Source organism: Aythya ferina (assembly GCF_964211825.1).
Source record: "Aythya ferina genome assembly, chromosome: 1".
NCBI lineage: Eukaryota > Metazoa > Chordata > Aves > Anseriformes > Anatidae > Aythya > Aythya ferina.
In genome coordinates, this window is record NC_140296.1 from 173076258 (window position 1) to 173092559 (window position 16302).

Consider the following 16302-nt stretch of genomic DNA (forward strand, 5'->3'; position numbering starts at 1 on the left):
ACTTTTTAGCAAGATTTGAGCATCTATGTCTTTAGTCTCTTACATGCTAAGAAACATAATGATTATAAAACTCACTAACAGCATTATTAAATACTTACCAAAAAAAAAACAAAATGGAAAAGATAAAATAATCTAAGAGAAGATGCTTTTCATCATTTTTGGTGCCAGAAGCCCCAAAATTAAAAATAGCTATACACCAAGCTATACACCTAAGTTCCTTTTGAGATTTCCTTACTTGCAGTGACAAGAGAAGTCAGTAATATTAAGAACTTCCAATCCAGGCAGGATGATTGAATTATCTTAAACATATCTACTGGCTATAGAAACAGGCTGGACAACAGGCTGATCGTTGGAGGTATGGTGTGAAGTCCATGCCAGAGCACAACGCTCCACAGCACAGCACTTGGAACCCTGCCTGGGCTGCCCTGTCCTTTCCAGCACCTCTCTACTGGTCTCTTCCGTTTAGATACACAAATCCTCTTCATTCAGACAAATTAAAGTTGCTACTTTAAATGTAAGCATGTGCTTCTCTAGCTGTAATGAGGTTGGAGGTTTACTGAGATCTTCATAAAAACTGAGCAGTGGATTTGATCAGTTCAGGAGAGTAAGAATTGTGCTGCTGAAAAACAAAGTGGAATTGACTACATGTAAATTAAGACCACAAAGATAGCACTAAGTGCTATCAGGAAAGCATACATCTATCACCTGGACTTATAGGTCAGTCGAGATATGCTCTTAATCTATCTATTGCATATACATGCAATACACCTTTAGATTTTCATGTGGGTCTGAAATTGTAAAGTGCAAAGTTAATAGATATAGTGCAGTATTCCTATAGTTCATTCCTATTCACAGAGAAAGTGTTACATAATATTAGGTATAAGTTTTATATTAATTCAATACTATACTGCAAATTTCATGCTGTCATGTCTGGAAAACAAATAATAAAAGAAATTCTTACCTCCTAGAGGAGGGCCTATGAGCACAGGGCAGCATTCCACAATGGTAACCAGTCCAACCGCACTGGAAAATCTGGCAGCCCCAACGAGGTCCATCAGTGTCTCAAAGAGAACACTGCTAACCATTCCAAATGCAAACCCAAAAAATACAGCATATATCACCAAGCCAGTGTAGTTTGTTGCCAGAGGACACAAGATATGACAAACGCCATTGTAGAAGACAGCAAAACTAAAAAAGTACTGGATCTTTGGCCGGATAAATTTGGAGTTTGCTACAAGTCCCATTGAAGGCCTAGCAAACATGTCTACAAAGGCTAAAATAGATAGTAAAAAAGCAGCAGAATATTCATCAATTCCCTTGTGCTTGGCATAAGGAGCCAAGAATACTATTGGAGCAAAGAAACCAATAAACATAATGACATTTCCTGACAAATAGATCAGAAACCCTCTGTGTTTGAATAGGGATAAATCTAGGTATTTATTGATAGTTTGCCAAAAAGACTTCTTGTTGTTTTTGTGCAGGGTAGAATCTCCTGTGCCTTTTTCAACATCTTTTTTCACAGGAGGAATTGGTTTTGGTCCAACAGGTCTCATAAGTGACCCAGCCACACAGCAGTTCAAAAGAAGTCCTCCCAGAATGAGAAAGCTTCCTTTCCAGCCAAATGCATTAAAGAGGAATTGATTGAGAGGTGCCAATGTGCTCAAAAACACTGGACTTCCAGCCATGGCCAGTCCATTAGCAATGGGACGCTTTTTATAGAAATACTTGCCGATCATGGTCAAGGCAGGTTGTAAGTTGAATGCCAAACCCAGACCTAAACAACACATAAAACAAAGTATTATTGCATTTCATGCACTAAACAAAACATATCATACATTTACCAAGCTATTTTTAAAATGACCAGTATCTAATCTAGTGATTTTCAGTGAAGATTAAAACCAACTAGCATAAAAGAATGAAAAATACAACTTCTTCATGGCTTTCCGTGTGTGTAAATGCCAAGACTATGTCACAGTGATATTCTGTCATTTCTCCCTGTAGCATTGCAATAAAAGCCCAAATTTCTTGCTGTGTTTCAGCAATGATAGAGACAGTGGAATGACAGAGGAATGATGGTGTCAGTGCCATGACTCTCTGTTTTTTATTTACTAAGCTATAATACAATTCTCTCTTGGCTCATTTCACAAAAGTTATTAGATGTCATCTCAGCTACAATGAAAGCAGGGTGAGTTTAAGTGCATTAATCTCCTCACTTTATATTTCCCAGCCTATTTAAGATTGAACTTGTGTATAAAAGTGGAATTTAAAATGGCTAATTCTTTTGAAACACGTTCAGCTCTACTTCCTCAGGTACTGAAGTCCCCACTAAAGGAGGAAGAGTTGTGGAAGAGGGCGACAAGTATGGGAGCTGACCACACATCCACATCAGCCAAGTGCATGAGCTGCACCTCCAGGCCTTCTCTCCACATTAAGACATCTAGGCAATAAAGGCTAAGTAGCTATGAATCTTCGTGATGGCACAGGAAATAAGTTTTCTTCTCTGACAGACACATTACTGGCCCCAGACTTTACTGTTTAACTGGGAACAAGTTTAAAATGTAGTAAATTAGAACTTAAAAAAAAAAAATTAAGGAGGAATCCTTTAGACCCAGTGTAGAGAAAGGTAAGCTGCAACACAATAATAAGTATTATTCATTCATTACATGCCAATATTTCACCTCTAATCTCATTTGCCTTCCTTATTCTGAGGAGATAGTTCTTTTAAGGTACTTCTGGTAAAGAGGTTATTTAATTTACTGGCTTTATGACTACTTTAGTTCATTGCCTTTGGCAATATCCATATCTTTAATGACATTTGAATAATTTTATTTGGGGTTTGACATGGATTTTAAACAGAAAGCCATTGAGCTGAAAGTTGTCATGTTTTCTATGGGAGTTTATGTATGTATAAACCTACAGAAAGCTGGGAGTGCGTTTTGCATTTTCACTAGAATTCTGCTAGCCTCTGCCACCCCATTTGACATTTAATGTGATTGAAAGCTAAAACAATGAATGTGAAATTCCACACAAATTACTGTAATAAGTGCTGTCACAAGCCAATCAATTTTTATACTATAATTACAGTGAAGCATGAAACAGTACATACATACAGCATTTATTGAATAAAATCATCAGTTATTCCTGGAATATCCTATGAAATAATTTAACATTACACCAGCTAATTTAAAAAATTAGGCAGTTCAGCTAGCTAAAATGAATTGATCTTGCTACCTTCTTGTATTGCATTTGTAGAATGCCTTGCACAGTGGGTTCTTGCTCAGTAAGGTAAAACAGCATTAGAAAAAATAAAATATTTTAAGGAACACTCTTACCTCCAACAACCCCAATACATAGATAAAGCTCCAAGACGCTATTGCAGAAAGAGGAAGCAATCATGCCAAATGAACACAGGATACCCCCTGCTATCATAACTGGCCGGCTACCATACTTATTGACCAAAATGCTGCTTATGGGACCTGTTGGTAGAAAGAAAAAACATTAGCAGGTAACAAGTAACTCCATCATACATGCCATTTTCTTCAGGATATGTTGGAATGTCTTACTATTCCATCCTAGAAAATGTTTAGCTGTTTCTGTACCAATTTGTTGAACAAAAACTGTTTGTGGCCACGTGAGCCTGGATGTGGATACATATACTGCCTCCATGACAATATAACTATTGATTAGTCATGGAGATGGATCAAAAGATTAAAGACATCAGACAAGTGAGAGGGATTGTTACAGTTCACAGGGAATCAATGCTGAGATCAGTCAATGGAAGTTTTGAAAGTGCAAGGACTGAAGAATTTCACATACGAGACAGATATCGAAACTCCAGTTAACAGAGCAGAGGGAAGCTCCAGGCAAGCAAAGTAACAGATCTTCTTGATCCTGTAGCATGTCTTGGATACCTACTTAAAACTACACAGAGACATAGAAACACCATCAAATGAGAATGTAAATCTCTGGCCCCTGAGTCTCATTTCCCTTACCTGACCCAGAGAGGAGCATTAAGGGGCAGTAAAATGACTATAGGCTGTCTAAGAAAATCTAAGATGTGGTTTAGCAAAAAGACCTATAAACTTTAAAAATATTGCTACAAGCCTGTTTTTCAGTTTCAACTGCAGTTCAGTTTATAGTGTAATTATGTCCACACTAAACAAACAGCTAGTGTCCAATTTAGCATGACATGCATTATATGTTTTTTAAATGACCGTGACTAGAATAGATGGCATGCTACATATCAAGATTAAGAGGTTGTCAAAGCTCTTTAGGAAAACCTGCACACCATCTGATTGCACTATATTTGGCCCAAACCATTATGAATAGTCTTGTTTTTGCAATAACTAAACTTATTTGATTCAAAAATAAAAATACCCATAATAAAAAGTAATACATTTCAAACTGTAGCTGGCATAAAGTGGAGAGCCAAGCACTGAACCTGATTTCACTGCAAAACAGTTTTAAATCTCTCTGTATAGATATATTACTATTTAGGAATAAATGCCAGTGTTTCCATGATGCAAAGAAGCCAAATTCCAACAAATTTAAGAATGTGCGCTTCATAGGTACACTGTCATTTTAGACTCCATTGCTTGAATTGCTTTAAATATATTAAATTACTATTGTGAACATACCAAAAATGTTAATTACTGTATCTACAGCAGAAGTCTTAGGCATACTCCAGATGATCAAAATTTAGCTTTCTTCCTTAAGGAAACAAGCTTCTACCATAGTGTTGCCCTTTGCCTGTCCCCCTTTTGTGAATCCTGAAGTCAGTTTGAAATTACATGTATCTTGACTGACAAACTTTTCAGCTTGACTGACTGAACATTTAAAGTTCTAATTTACTACAAAATTTCAGTGATATTTAGATCTTACAGTCTGTGTATTCATTCAATAGTATAGGTCTCAAGGAGCCCGGGATCCCAGGGAAGCCTCTGTTAATAAAAGGGCAGCACAGACACTGGGAAATGTGCTCAGCTCTGCCTGAGTAAAAGCACGGTACATAAAAGCACTTTATCTTCTTGCCCTGGCAGCTGGGCAAGGCTGATAGGTGGGAGCATGGATGATAAACGGGATGGCTATTGTACTGGGAAGGTAAAAGATACTCAAAGTGAGGGTGTTAAGGCTCATCTTGAAGACATATAAAACAAGAGAGCAGGCTCTGTTAGCTCTGCTGCTCACTGAATTCTAGGTTAAGCATAACCATGTATTGAAACCAACAAACAGAATCCCACAGCACAGAATGACCCACCAAATATATAATAGCCTAGAGATTTAATAAAAGACTTTAAATCACATAAGAAGCACTAAAACATTTAGCTGACATGACACCTTATAGAGATACCCAACACTTTTTTTTTCTACTTGAAGAACTACTACTTTCATTTCTACTAAGAACTGTAGTGAGGTGGGGTTTCTCCCTGGAAGGCGTATGCAGAAGGCAGTGAATGATGAAGGACTGACAACATATGTTCAGAGTACTTCCTAAAAGCACCATTCTTACCTCTCTTGTCTTAATAAGCTTGTGCACTTACAACTACACATAAGGATAATTTTGATCATTAGTTTTTCAGTAAACATTTGTATGGACAATTGGTAGTTTGGCCCATGTTTGAATTAGATAGAAAGCCCTTTTAAAATACATGAGTGGTATAAATATTTTCTCTGGGTCAATAAAAAATAAAAATAATTAAAAAACACTTTTAATTCAACTCTGTTTAACTAAAAGCAAAATGTTTCATCCCAATATCAATGATATTCAATATTACTTCAATATTATAGAAAAAAAATGAATTTTAATGTAATTTCCTGACAGAAAAAGTTGAATTGTTCTCATTGCTAAACACAGTAACAGTATTTCACTTCAAACATTCCAAATTAATTAATTTTTATTATTTTCAAGATCCTTTTTTTATGATGAGATGGAAGTACTTCTAAAATTGAACTGAGTACATGAACAATTTTTAGTATTTGTTAATATTTTGACCTCCCCTCAAATCACTGCAGTATTAAATGTTGCCTTTCTGTACTCATAATTAAAATATTCCTTACCTCATCCTTAGGGGAAAAAAAATCTACAAAAGAGGCATGACACTAGGAATATTTGGCTATACTATTTACAAATTTATTCACCATAGGCAGCACATTGAATTGTACCTTTATGTACCTTTAATTGTACCTTTATTGTAAATTTATACTTAAGAAATTATCCAGATATCAAAAGACCTGTTTCTTTTCTCGTTAAACAAAGACAGTATGAATAACCAGGATAGGTATGAGACCATATGAAAAAAAGATTAGGCAAATCCACACATAGTAGACAATCAACTGTTGGAAAGAGAGGAATGGTAATAAAAAAGATTGTTGTATAACATTGCTAAATTGCAAACTTATTTTCAGTAAAACTATTGATCAAAAAGAAAGCATTGCACAGCACTGATAAAGTTTTCCAAATATAACCAAGGACAAAAATAAACTCTGCTGTAGTATCTACCACAAAATAATACCAACTGTAGTATCCATTTCTTTATTACTGTTCCATCAATCCTTCCTTCCTTCTATAAGCCAGGAAAATGAGTCAGACTCTTGTTTGTTTAGGGGGGTAGGGAGGATATTTGCTTTTGGATTTTTTTATTTAAGGGGTGGAGGGTATCCAGAAATGGTGATTTTCATAGCAGAGAATTCTTTCAGGGAGATAGTTTAGAAATGGTTTAGGAACAAGAAAACTGCATCTCTGTGGATCGCAACTGTGGCAGCTGGGCCAGGACTGTAAGTTACAGCTTTTAAGATGACATGCATGCAACATCAGCCTCACTTACAAGATCTGTTAGCTACAGGTCAAATATAGATGTATTAATTCAGGTTGGTGGATGAATTCAGGATGAAGACACCAGAGGAAAGACAAAGCTGCCTCATGTGTCTGAGCTCTGCACTTCCAAATGACCTAAATCTGGACTGTATTATAAATTGAAAATTATTTTAAACATTAGACTCTCTTTGAGATATTCTCTTCAAGTTAATGATGTGTATTTACTATAACAGCTCAATCTATATTTCTATTTTTTGCATATTCTGGTCATTGGCTTAAAATTTTTGTATTTGGGAAATATTGTTTTATAAGCCATTATATTAGTTTAAGCTAACTCCATAAGTTATCTAGAAACCCTTGCAACCTGATGAGTAGGTTAAATATTTTCTTGTGACAATTGTGTACATACTTGGTTTTGAGTCTCATAAAATCATGCATATTCATTATCAAATGTATATTAATCTACATAAATTCCAGATGTTCACCTGTCATCATGTGTTTTATAGCTATACACAAATTTCACTTCACATTTAACAGCTTGTGCAATTACTTAAGCAATGCTCACATGCAGCAGTTGCCTTGGTTGTTGTTTTGTTTGTTTGTTTGTTTTGAGAAGCATCATTAAGCTATTTAAATAATGTATTACTGGCAAAATCATGCTATACATTAACACATGTTAATGCACTAAAGGACTACTGGATCTGTGACTCTACTTTCCTGAAGCCTGAAGTAACTACCTAACAGATGTTAAACTCACAAGAATATTTACTCTGATCTCTCCCTTAGCACCTACAAAACACTGGCCACATAAGACTGTGTACTCCCTAAACTAAACTTAAGGCCATTATCATAATATGCTAACGGTCCCCTGGTTGTATTTTTGTTTTATATCTATCTGTTTGAAGTAATGACCAGACCCTAAGAAGGAGTTAGATAGCAACCATAACTGTGCCACTGAAGAAGAGACTCAGGAACAAACACCTTAGAAGAGGATGAAAAAACAAAACAAAACAAAACAAAAACAAACAAACAAACAAACAAAAAAAATGGAAGCTTTTCATGTTCATCATATGTCAAGGGAAAGATGGCAAAAGCTATTTCAGCTATGTGGGCAGAAATTGACATGCATTTGGGAACTGTTTATTATGAGTTGCTTATACATCGAAAGTTTGTTTGTTGTTTTGTTTGTTTACCTGTTTGTTTCTCCCTAAGGAACAGCTAAGGAACATTATGACTACAGCAAGACAACATTTACTACTACCATAATTTGAGGGGAGGTCAAAATGTTAACAAATACTAAACATATGCTCATACATACATAACAAAAAGCTTATAATAACATGCCATCTATTTTGATGGCTAAGTAAAACATTTACTTGTCTATCTGTACCGTGGAAAATGTGTAGACAAAGCTGCTTTGACTTCAGTGAATACCAAAATAGAAATATATTGCTTAAAAATAAAATTTATTATTATTTGTAATAGCAGTGTTAGCAATAATCTCTTTTCCTCTCACTTCCAAGTTAAACTTTTCACTCTCCATTTAAATCTTCCTTCTTCTGTTAAGCAATACTGTTGTAAATGAAAAGCACCAAAAAAGACTATGTAACTGAGTAGATTTTAAAAGCAGATGCCTGAAGAAATAATCACTTTTTTTTTTTTTTTCTTTTAAAAGATGTCTATTTCGCTAATATGTATTAAACAGAACTTGAACAATAGAGTTTTCTTCTTACAGGTATGATCGCTTTGTATTGCTTGCTTTTTTTTTTTTTTTTTTGGAAATAAATATAGAGCTCAAACTATGCACTATACATTTAATAGTCTCTCTCTCATGTTACATTCTGACACATTCACATGCACACTTATGTACACATGTATTTATTTGCTTTTTCCAGTCCTAGGTAAATACACATATAAAAAAATGATCTGAATCTGGTTGTGTATCTAATATCTCTAAAAGTGTAAAGGATGCAAAACAGGTGATAACAATATTTCCACTTAATAGCTACAGGTAATACCATCAGATCAGTTTGAAGGCCACGAAATAGAATAAAGGAAGATTTACTTGGCATAAAATCTATATCTTGCTCAGCTCTCTGGTAGAGTAACATTTATCTGTCCACATGTATGCTCCATTAATTTACAAGAGGAAGGGAATCTAGGGAACTAGAATTCTTGCTGTCTTCTCTCTTTTCCACCTTTTTTTTTTTTTCTTGCTAAAAGGAAAAATAAAATATATTTACCTTAGTTCTCCCCTAAATAGACAGCACTTTCTGTGAGGGATGAAAAGAATGATCTGCGGCTTAAAAATGTAATAACTAGTCAGAACAATTCCAACAGGGTTTGTAGCAGTGTACTACAGGATCCAACAAGATATTTGTAGCAGTATCAAGCTGCCATAATTATCTTCTATTTCAATAATGAAGTCATCCTTGGGTCTTTTCTACATTTATATTCACTGGAGTGGCACTTTTTTAAAAGTATATAAAAAGCTAGGTTTTAGTATTTAATTTATTTGTTCTTGGTTGATTACTTGATGATATAATGTAAGATGCAATTGAAGATAATTCACATCTGTAATTTTTTTCATACACAACCCGTGCCTTTATGTTTTTTACTTTCCTACATGCATTATATTTGGTAGGCAACTAGAAAAGAACCCTTTTTGATATAAATGTAATTTTTTAACGTAAATTGACAATGTCATACAGTGTTCATAGTGTCATTGACCCAGAGCAATCTGAAATGACTCAGTCTGAACAATCTGACATTTATTCAAATAAAGTGAAATCATAAAAGAAGCTGAGAATAAATGGAATAATATTTGAAGTTGCACAAATGCAGTATCGTAGATTGCATCCTGTCAAGGCAAATGATTTAAACACACATACATTTTTGGCACCTGCAGAGCATTGCACCAGCTATCCTTCTAGTCTGGCTGTATTTTGTTTCTGTTTCCTACAAGGCTGGAAAACCCAGAGGAGTTCCAAGAATTAAAATGAGGACAAGCTACTTGCTAATATCAGTCAGACTTGTATTTTTTTATTTTTTACTACATAGAAAATCCACTTTCTGGAGCTGATTTGCTTTGTTTGGCAAAGAGTTTCCAGTATTTTACTAAAGTAGAGTCTTACCTTTCATTTTAAAACTATTCCTTCAACCACAAATGCTTTATGCTAGTACTTAGTACTACTCTTAGAATTTCATCTCTGTCATTCAGAGGAAAAGCAAGTCAAAATTGATTCTGACACTGTTGAAAATCTGTTAATGAAAGTGAAAAGTGTTTTAAAAATTACTTTGTTTTTCTCAAGGTGGACTAACTCAGAATACTAAGCAACCTATGATATTTTTATTTCTAATTCAAAAACTTTTGGCTAAATACTATAATTTTTCTCATTACTCTTGGGTTTGTAAAAAAAAAAAAAAAGTATGCATGTTAAAAAGTCGGGAAACCTTTGTTGTATTAGATTCTTTATCACATTTGTGGGAATGGTAACCCCTTTCAAACACAGTCTGTTTGTGTAACAGCAACAGAGGTAACATAGTTCAACAATGGCTGTAAAGCTTTCTCTGTAGCTCCTTTATGCATTTTGCAGTATTTTCTTTCTTGTTTCATACAACATGGCTGCACTGATTCCATAAAACCAGATAATATAGTAACTTTGACAGAAAGCAGAGAGGAAAAAAAATGTTCTTGCAATAAATAGCATCCCAAAAAAATGGCTAACACCAATTTCAGGTAGTTGAAGTATGAGTTAAATAGCTCAGCAGCCCAAAGCACTGACAGGAAGCAAGCAGTCAATGGCTCAACCATCCACTGCCGTGGTGAGATTTGCTCATCACTTCCCCATCTCAGACTATGTTTCCTCAGTGTCATCACCTTACATCCTGAAAGAACAATGAATTACTTTTATAAGAAATACAATAATCATGTGATCATGTGTGTGGTATCCCATAAAAGCCTGGGTGATAGCAGAGTGCCTGCAACTTTTCTCATGTTTATTCCCCCTCAGAAAAAAAAAAAAAAAAGTAACAGATTGTAATTTTGAACTGATGTACTTATTCAATAATATATACATCCAGCTGTAAATATCAGAATTTCCTGAAATATTCAGAAGAAACGTAAATAAGTGATGAATAGTGCTGGTGCATACTCCAAATGAACTACTTTTATATAGAAATTACAGATCCTTGTACTTGTTTTTAATTTGTTTTATTTATTATTTTTGCAGATATATCAGAGTCATTACATACTTTGATGAAAGGTGTTGACTGGCTTGTACTTTTTTTTTCTTGTTTGCTAGGGTACTGAGGTATGTGGAGCTATGGACCACATAATTTATAAAAGTTATCTCCAAGTTAATGAACTGCTCTACGCATATGAATTTTAAAAAGTTGGAAAAGTACCAATTTTTAATCAAGGGGTAGACATGCTGATTATTATTTAAATGGATACATATCAATGCTTGATATTAATTATCTTTTGTATGCTCTGCTATGTTTGTTTTTTTTTTTCATGAAAGGTTCAAAGAGTCAGTCACAAAGCTGAAGTCTTGAAGATGATTTATGATTTTTTTTTGGAAACTAGCAATATGAAACTTCGTCACATTTAATCAGAAATGAATGTAAATCTGTGTGTTGCTGAACACTCAGCAGTTTTCAGAAACATTTATGGTCACCGACTACCCAAAAGGAAAAAAATAAAATAAAATTAGTTGTCCAAATTTTGCATTAACATATTTATTTTCAGAGAGGTCAGAAGCAGCAGAACATTTCAGCATTTTTTAAAACTTCACTTATATTTGTATTCCTGTTAACTTCAGTATCCCTGAGAAAACTGAAGCACATGGTATATTAAATATGAAGCGTAAATAACATAAATACGAAGCATAAATATATAAATATGAAGCATATTTGCAAATAAATTATTTTTTCAACTTGGAAAAAGGAAAGAAAAGAGAAAGAAAGGATGGAACAAGCCAATGATAAGATGGAACAAAAGCACCTATAAGGGAAATGTATTTAAATAGAGACATTGTAACACCAGGCACATTCTTCTCACATAGTAGCCTGCATGCTTCTGTAATGCTGATAGCTGGAAATAGAACCAGCACATGGTAAGTGAATCCCAAACAGTCTTCTCAGAAACCTGTTGTTTTCTTCTCAGAAAACCATTGCAACCAGCTTGTAACTTAGTAAGCTGTAAATGTAATGTAGTGCATCAACATGAACATTAGAAAACTCAATTACAAATGTGAGTTTCCTGGAAGACTTAATGAAAGTTTCCTGTAGAAGAAAAGATGATGAGTTTTTCCAGGGTGGTATTTAACAGCAATCAACTTAGCTCCTTAGTAGCTCATGTACTTTTGTGAATCTAAAGTTAACACATCTTTTTCAATCTTAAAAATGTGCTGGAAATTACACCTAAATAATGCTAGTGGTGACAAGCACAATGAACCCATGCCATGAAAGGTTATTTCTCCTTCAAATGAAAAAAAAAAAAAAAAAGAAAGAAAAGAGAGACAATCGTCTTGCCTCTCAAAAATACATACAAAATAATACTAATACATAAATATTAATAAAAATAATTATCTATAGCAAATAGTTAACATGAATGTGTTAATAATAAACTTCATTAAATTTCTGTCTTTTTTAGGGTTTCAGCAAGAATTTCAGTAGGTACAGAACTACAGAATGCTCCAATGGACATAGTTAATGGTCAACATGCAGAATTTTGCATGTCAATGCAGATCACAATTCTTAGCAATACAAGTTGTCTTTACATCTTGCTACCTGTATGAATCAGATTACCAGACAAGTTCTGTATATTCTGATGCTACAAAAGGGGGATGATTTTCTGTATTCTTGCAGATCACAACACTGAAATGAAAGACAGCAATTACAGTATACCATTGTTGTAGCTACAATTTTAGCAACTAGAAAGTAAGAACAATGTTGTTAATTTCAGAGTTAATCACTGGAAAAAAAAAGAAAGAAAGAAAATAAATAGTCCTTGCTAATATTTAAATTATTCACAGGTATTTTTGCAAACAATGTTATTATATTACAAATATATAGTTACAAATATTTCCCTAGTTTTTTTCTTTATTTCCTCTTTGAGTAACAACTGTCTTTTCTCTCTCTGCATATGTGCATGCACACATGAGCACAATATTCATAAATGTTTATTATTCAACACTTTCTATTTATTATTCCCTATTATGATTCATAAATTTTTTTATATATTTTCTTAAAAATCACAGGCTACTTTTCCTGGAAACAGAACAAAACTGTCATTTGGAAGCCAAGCAGACGTCACAGAGACCAAAAGTCAACGCAAACTCTTTCAGAAGACTTTGAACAGGCTATTTAATAGTTCTTATGAATGTAAGATACATTCTCTGCAACCCAATTCAGTATGTTTTTCAGATAATGCATTCACTGTGAAAAATTCAACCGACTTCAGTTAAGATTAATATTGCCATTTGGATTTCTCTGTCTTCTTCAAACTTCCCATTGTATTTATGTTCATACAATATCCCATTTTCTCCCTACACATCATCCTATGGTTTGTTTTCTTCCAGAATGATATTACATCTAACTCAACTTTGAAATCACAGAATCACAGAATCACAGAATTTTCTAGGTTGGAAAAGACCTCAAGATCATTGAGTCCAACCTCTGACCTAACGCTAACAGTCCCCACTAAACCATTTCCCTAAGCTCTACATCTAAATGTCTTTTGAACACTTCCAGGGATGGTGACTCCACCACTTCCCTGGGCAGCCTGTTCCAATGCCTCACAACCCTTTCAGTGAAGAAGTTCTTCCTAACATCTAACCTAAAACTCCCCTGGCTCAACTTAAACCCATTCCCTCTCGTCCTGTCACCAGGCACGTGGGAGAACAGGCCAACCCCCACCTCGCTACAGCCTCCCTTGAGGTACCCATAGAGAGCGATAAGGTCGCCCCTGAGCCTCCTCTTCTCCAGGCTGAACAAGCCCAGCTCCCTCAGCCGCTCCTCGTAGGACTTGTTCTCCAGGCCCCTCACCAGCTTCGTCGCCCTTCTCTGAACCCGCTCAAGCATCTCCATGTCCTTCTTGTAGCGAGGGGCCCAAAACTGAACACAGTACTCGAGGTGCGGCCTCACCAGAGCTGAGTACAGGGGGACGATCACCTCCCTAGCCCTGCTGGTCACACTGTTCCTGATACAAGCCAGGATGCCGTTGGCCTTCTTGGCCACCTGAGCACACTGCTGCCTCATATTCAGCCGACTATCCACCATCACTCCCAGGTCCTTCTCTGCCAGGCAGCTCTCCAACCATTCCTCTCCCAGTCTGTAGCTCTGCTTGGGGTTATTGCGCCCCAGGTGCAGGACCCGGCACTTGGCCTTGTTGAACTTCATGCAGTTGACCTCAGCCCATCGGTGCAGCCTATCCAGATCCTCCTGCAGAGCTTTCCTACCCTCAAGCAGATCGACACACGCACCTAACTTGGTGTCATCTGCGAACTTACTGAGGGTGCACTCAATGCCCTCGTCCAGATCATTGATGAAGATATTAAAGAGGACTGGCCCCAGCACCGAGCCCTGGGGTTCTCTACACATTGTAACAGACATAACATACATAATTTCAAAGAAAGCACAACATACACGCTTCCTTTGCCTAGTTCCTTTGTCATCATATTCCTGTCTTGTCTCAGTCTTGCACTGTATAATTATATATGAAAGTGAAAATACTCAATCTACTGGCTACAATGTTTCTGTGGACCACTTACTGTGAATTATGGATCATGAGTGGATCATTAAATGTCATCTACATATTCCGAATATATGCAATGAGAAGTATAAATCTGGATTTATTTAGAATAGGGCGTCCTGAGAAGTCATCATATATATGTCATTGTCGATAATACTGTTAGATTAGTTTCAAATGCATTTGTTATTTAACACATATGTAACCCGATATTTAAAATATACTTTATATAAAATATTTCTAAAATATTATTTTACCATTATTTTCCATTATAATTGTATTCTTAATAATATCTGATAAAACTATCTGGTAATATCTGGTAACTTTCAGTGGTAACAATTTTAAAAGCTTAAAAGTGGGAATTTCCCAAGTTCCTTGATAGCCTCTAAACTAGCTGGTGTCTGAAAATTTTTATAAGGTAAATAAACATATCTCAATAATATTTAGGTCACAAAGTACTAAAGAAAGGGGGGAAAGGGAAGGGAATTTATTTTTTGTTCAGAGACTTTGTACAAAATGAGAACCGGGTGTTCTCATTAGATTTTGGCATCCAAGATATTTAGAGTGTAAATACAGGAGATAGCAGTATATTAATGGGATCACAACACATGCAGAATTTGCATTTTTCCCAGTATTTTGCAAAAAAGGAGATTGATCAGTCAGGGTAGTGGAATGGCAAGGGATGGGGTAGAGGCACAACTACATGCAGTTGTCAACTTAAAGTAAGAATACATATATATATATATATATTATTTTTTTCCCCTGTTTTCAAACGAGTGAAAAATAAGATGGAGAAAACTTAGTGAACAATTCCAGAATTTTGGAAGTGTTCCATGGGTTCAGAACACTTTCCAATTCACTTAAAATGTAGACACCCAAAATTATTATTATTTTTTAATAAGAATACTTAGGAAAATATTTTACAGTCAATAAGTAATTTAAGAATGAGCTCTTTTCTCTCTTAGTTCTTTTTCTCTCATTTCTCCTTTTCCTTTTACAGCAAAATATACGCACATGACAATAACATTATACTCAATAGAGCTGAAAGTGAAATCATATCCAAAATGTTAAAAGTCAAGCAGGAAGGGCAGAAGGCCAGTTTGGTTGAGCAAAGATCTTCTTCAAGAGCTTTGGCAGAAAAAGAAAGCATATGGCATCTGAAAGCAAAGTCAGGCAACATGGGAGGACTACAGAGATGCTGCTCACCATTGTAGAGAGAGAATCTGGACAGCCAAATCTCAATTAGAGTTGAAGCTGGCCAGTAGTGTTGGGGACAAATAAAAAGTATTTTTTAAGTATTCTTACAGGAAAAGGAGGACCAGAACAAACACTGGTCTGATACTTGATGAGGATGGTCACTTATCAAACAAGGACATAAACAAAGCAGAGATGTTTTATAAATTTGACTGTCTTTAACACCAGTGATGGGCTTTGGGACCCCAGCTGTCCTAAATTGGAGGATCATGACTGTGGCAACAGTAAACTCCCAGTTAACCCTGAACTTGTGCAGGATTTGCTGCTCCACCTGGATGTATACAAGTCCATGGGACCTGGTGGGATTCATCCCAGGGTACTCAGAGGGCTGCCTGATGTCATTGTGGGACCTCTCTCAAATATTCTTCAAAGGTCTTAGAAATCTGGAGAAATCTGGAGAGGTTCCAGTTGACTGGAAGCCAGCAAATATAGTCCCAGTTTTCAAGAAGGGCAAGAAAGAAGATCCTGACAATTACAGGCC

At 35.5% G+C, this 16302-nt stretch overlaps 1 protein-coding gene across 2 annotated transcripts in view; it reads right to left on the minus strand.

The window, feature by feature from the left end:
* The window catches only part of SLC16A7 (solute carrier family 16 member 7), an 80208-nt gene that overhangs the window by 2551 nt on the left and 61355 nt on the right, over nucleotides 1-16302 (minus strand). For both annotated transcript variants that reach the window (XM_084537426.1, XM_084537425.1), the window contains 2 exons: nucleotides 3333-3476; nucleotides 962-1774 (listed from right to left, as the gene is read on the minus strand). In XM_084537426.1, coding sequence (XP_084393552.1) covers nucleotides 962-1774; nucleotides 3333-3476 — 957 coding nt within the window. The remainder of the gene's footprint in view (nucleotides 1-961; nucleotides 1775-3332; nucleotides 3477-16302) is intronic.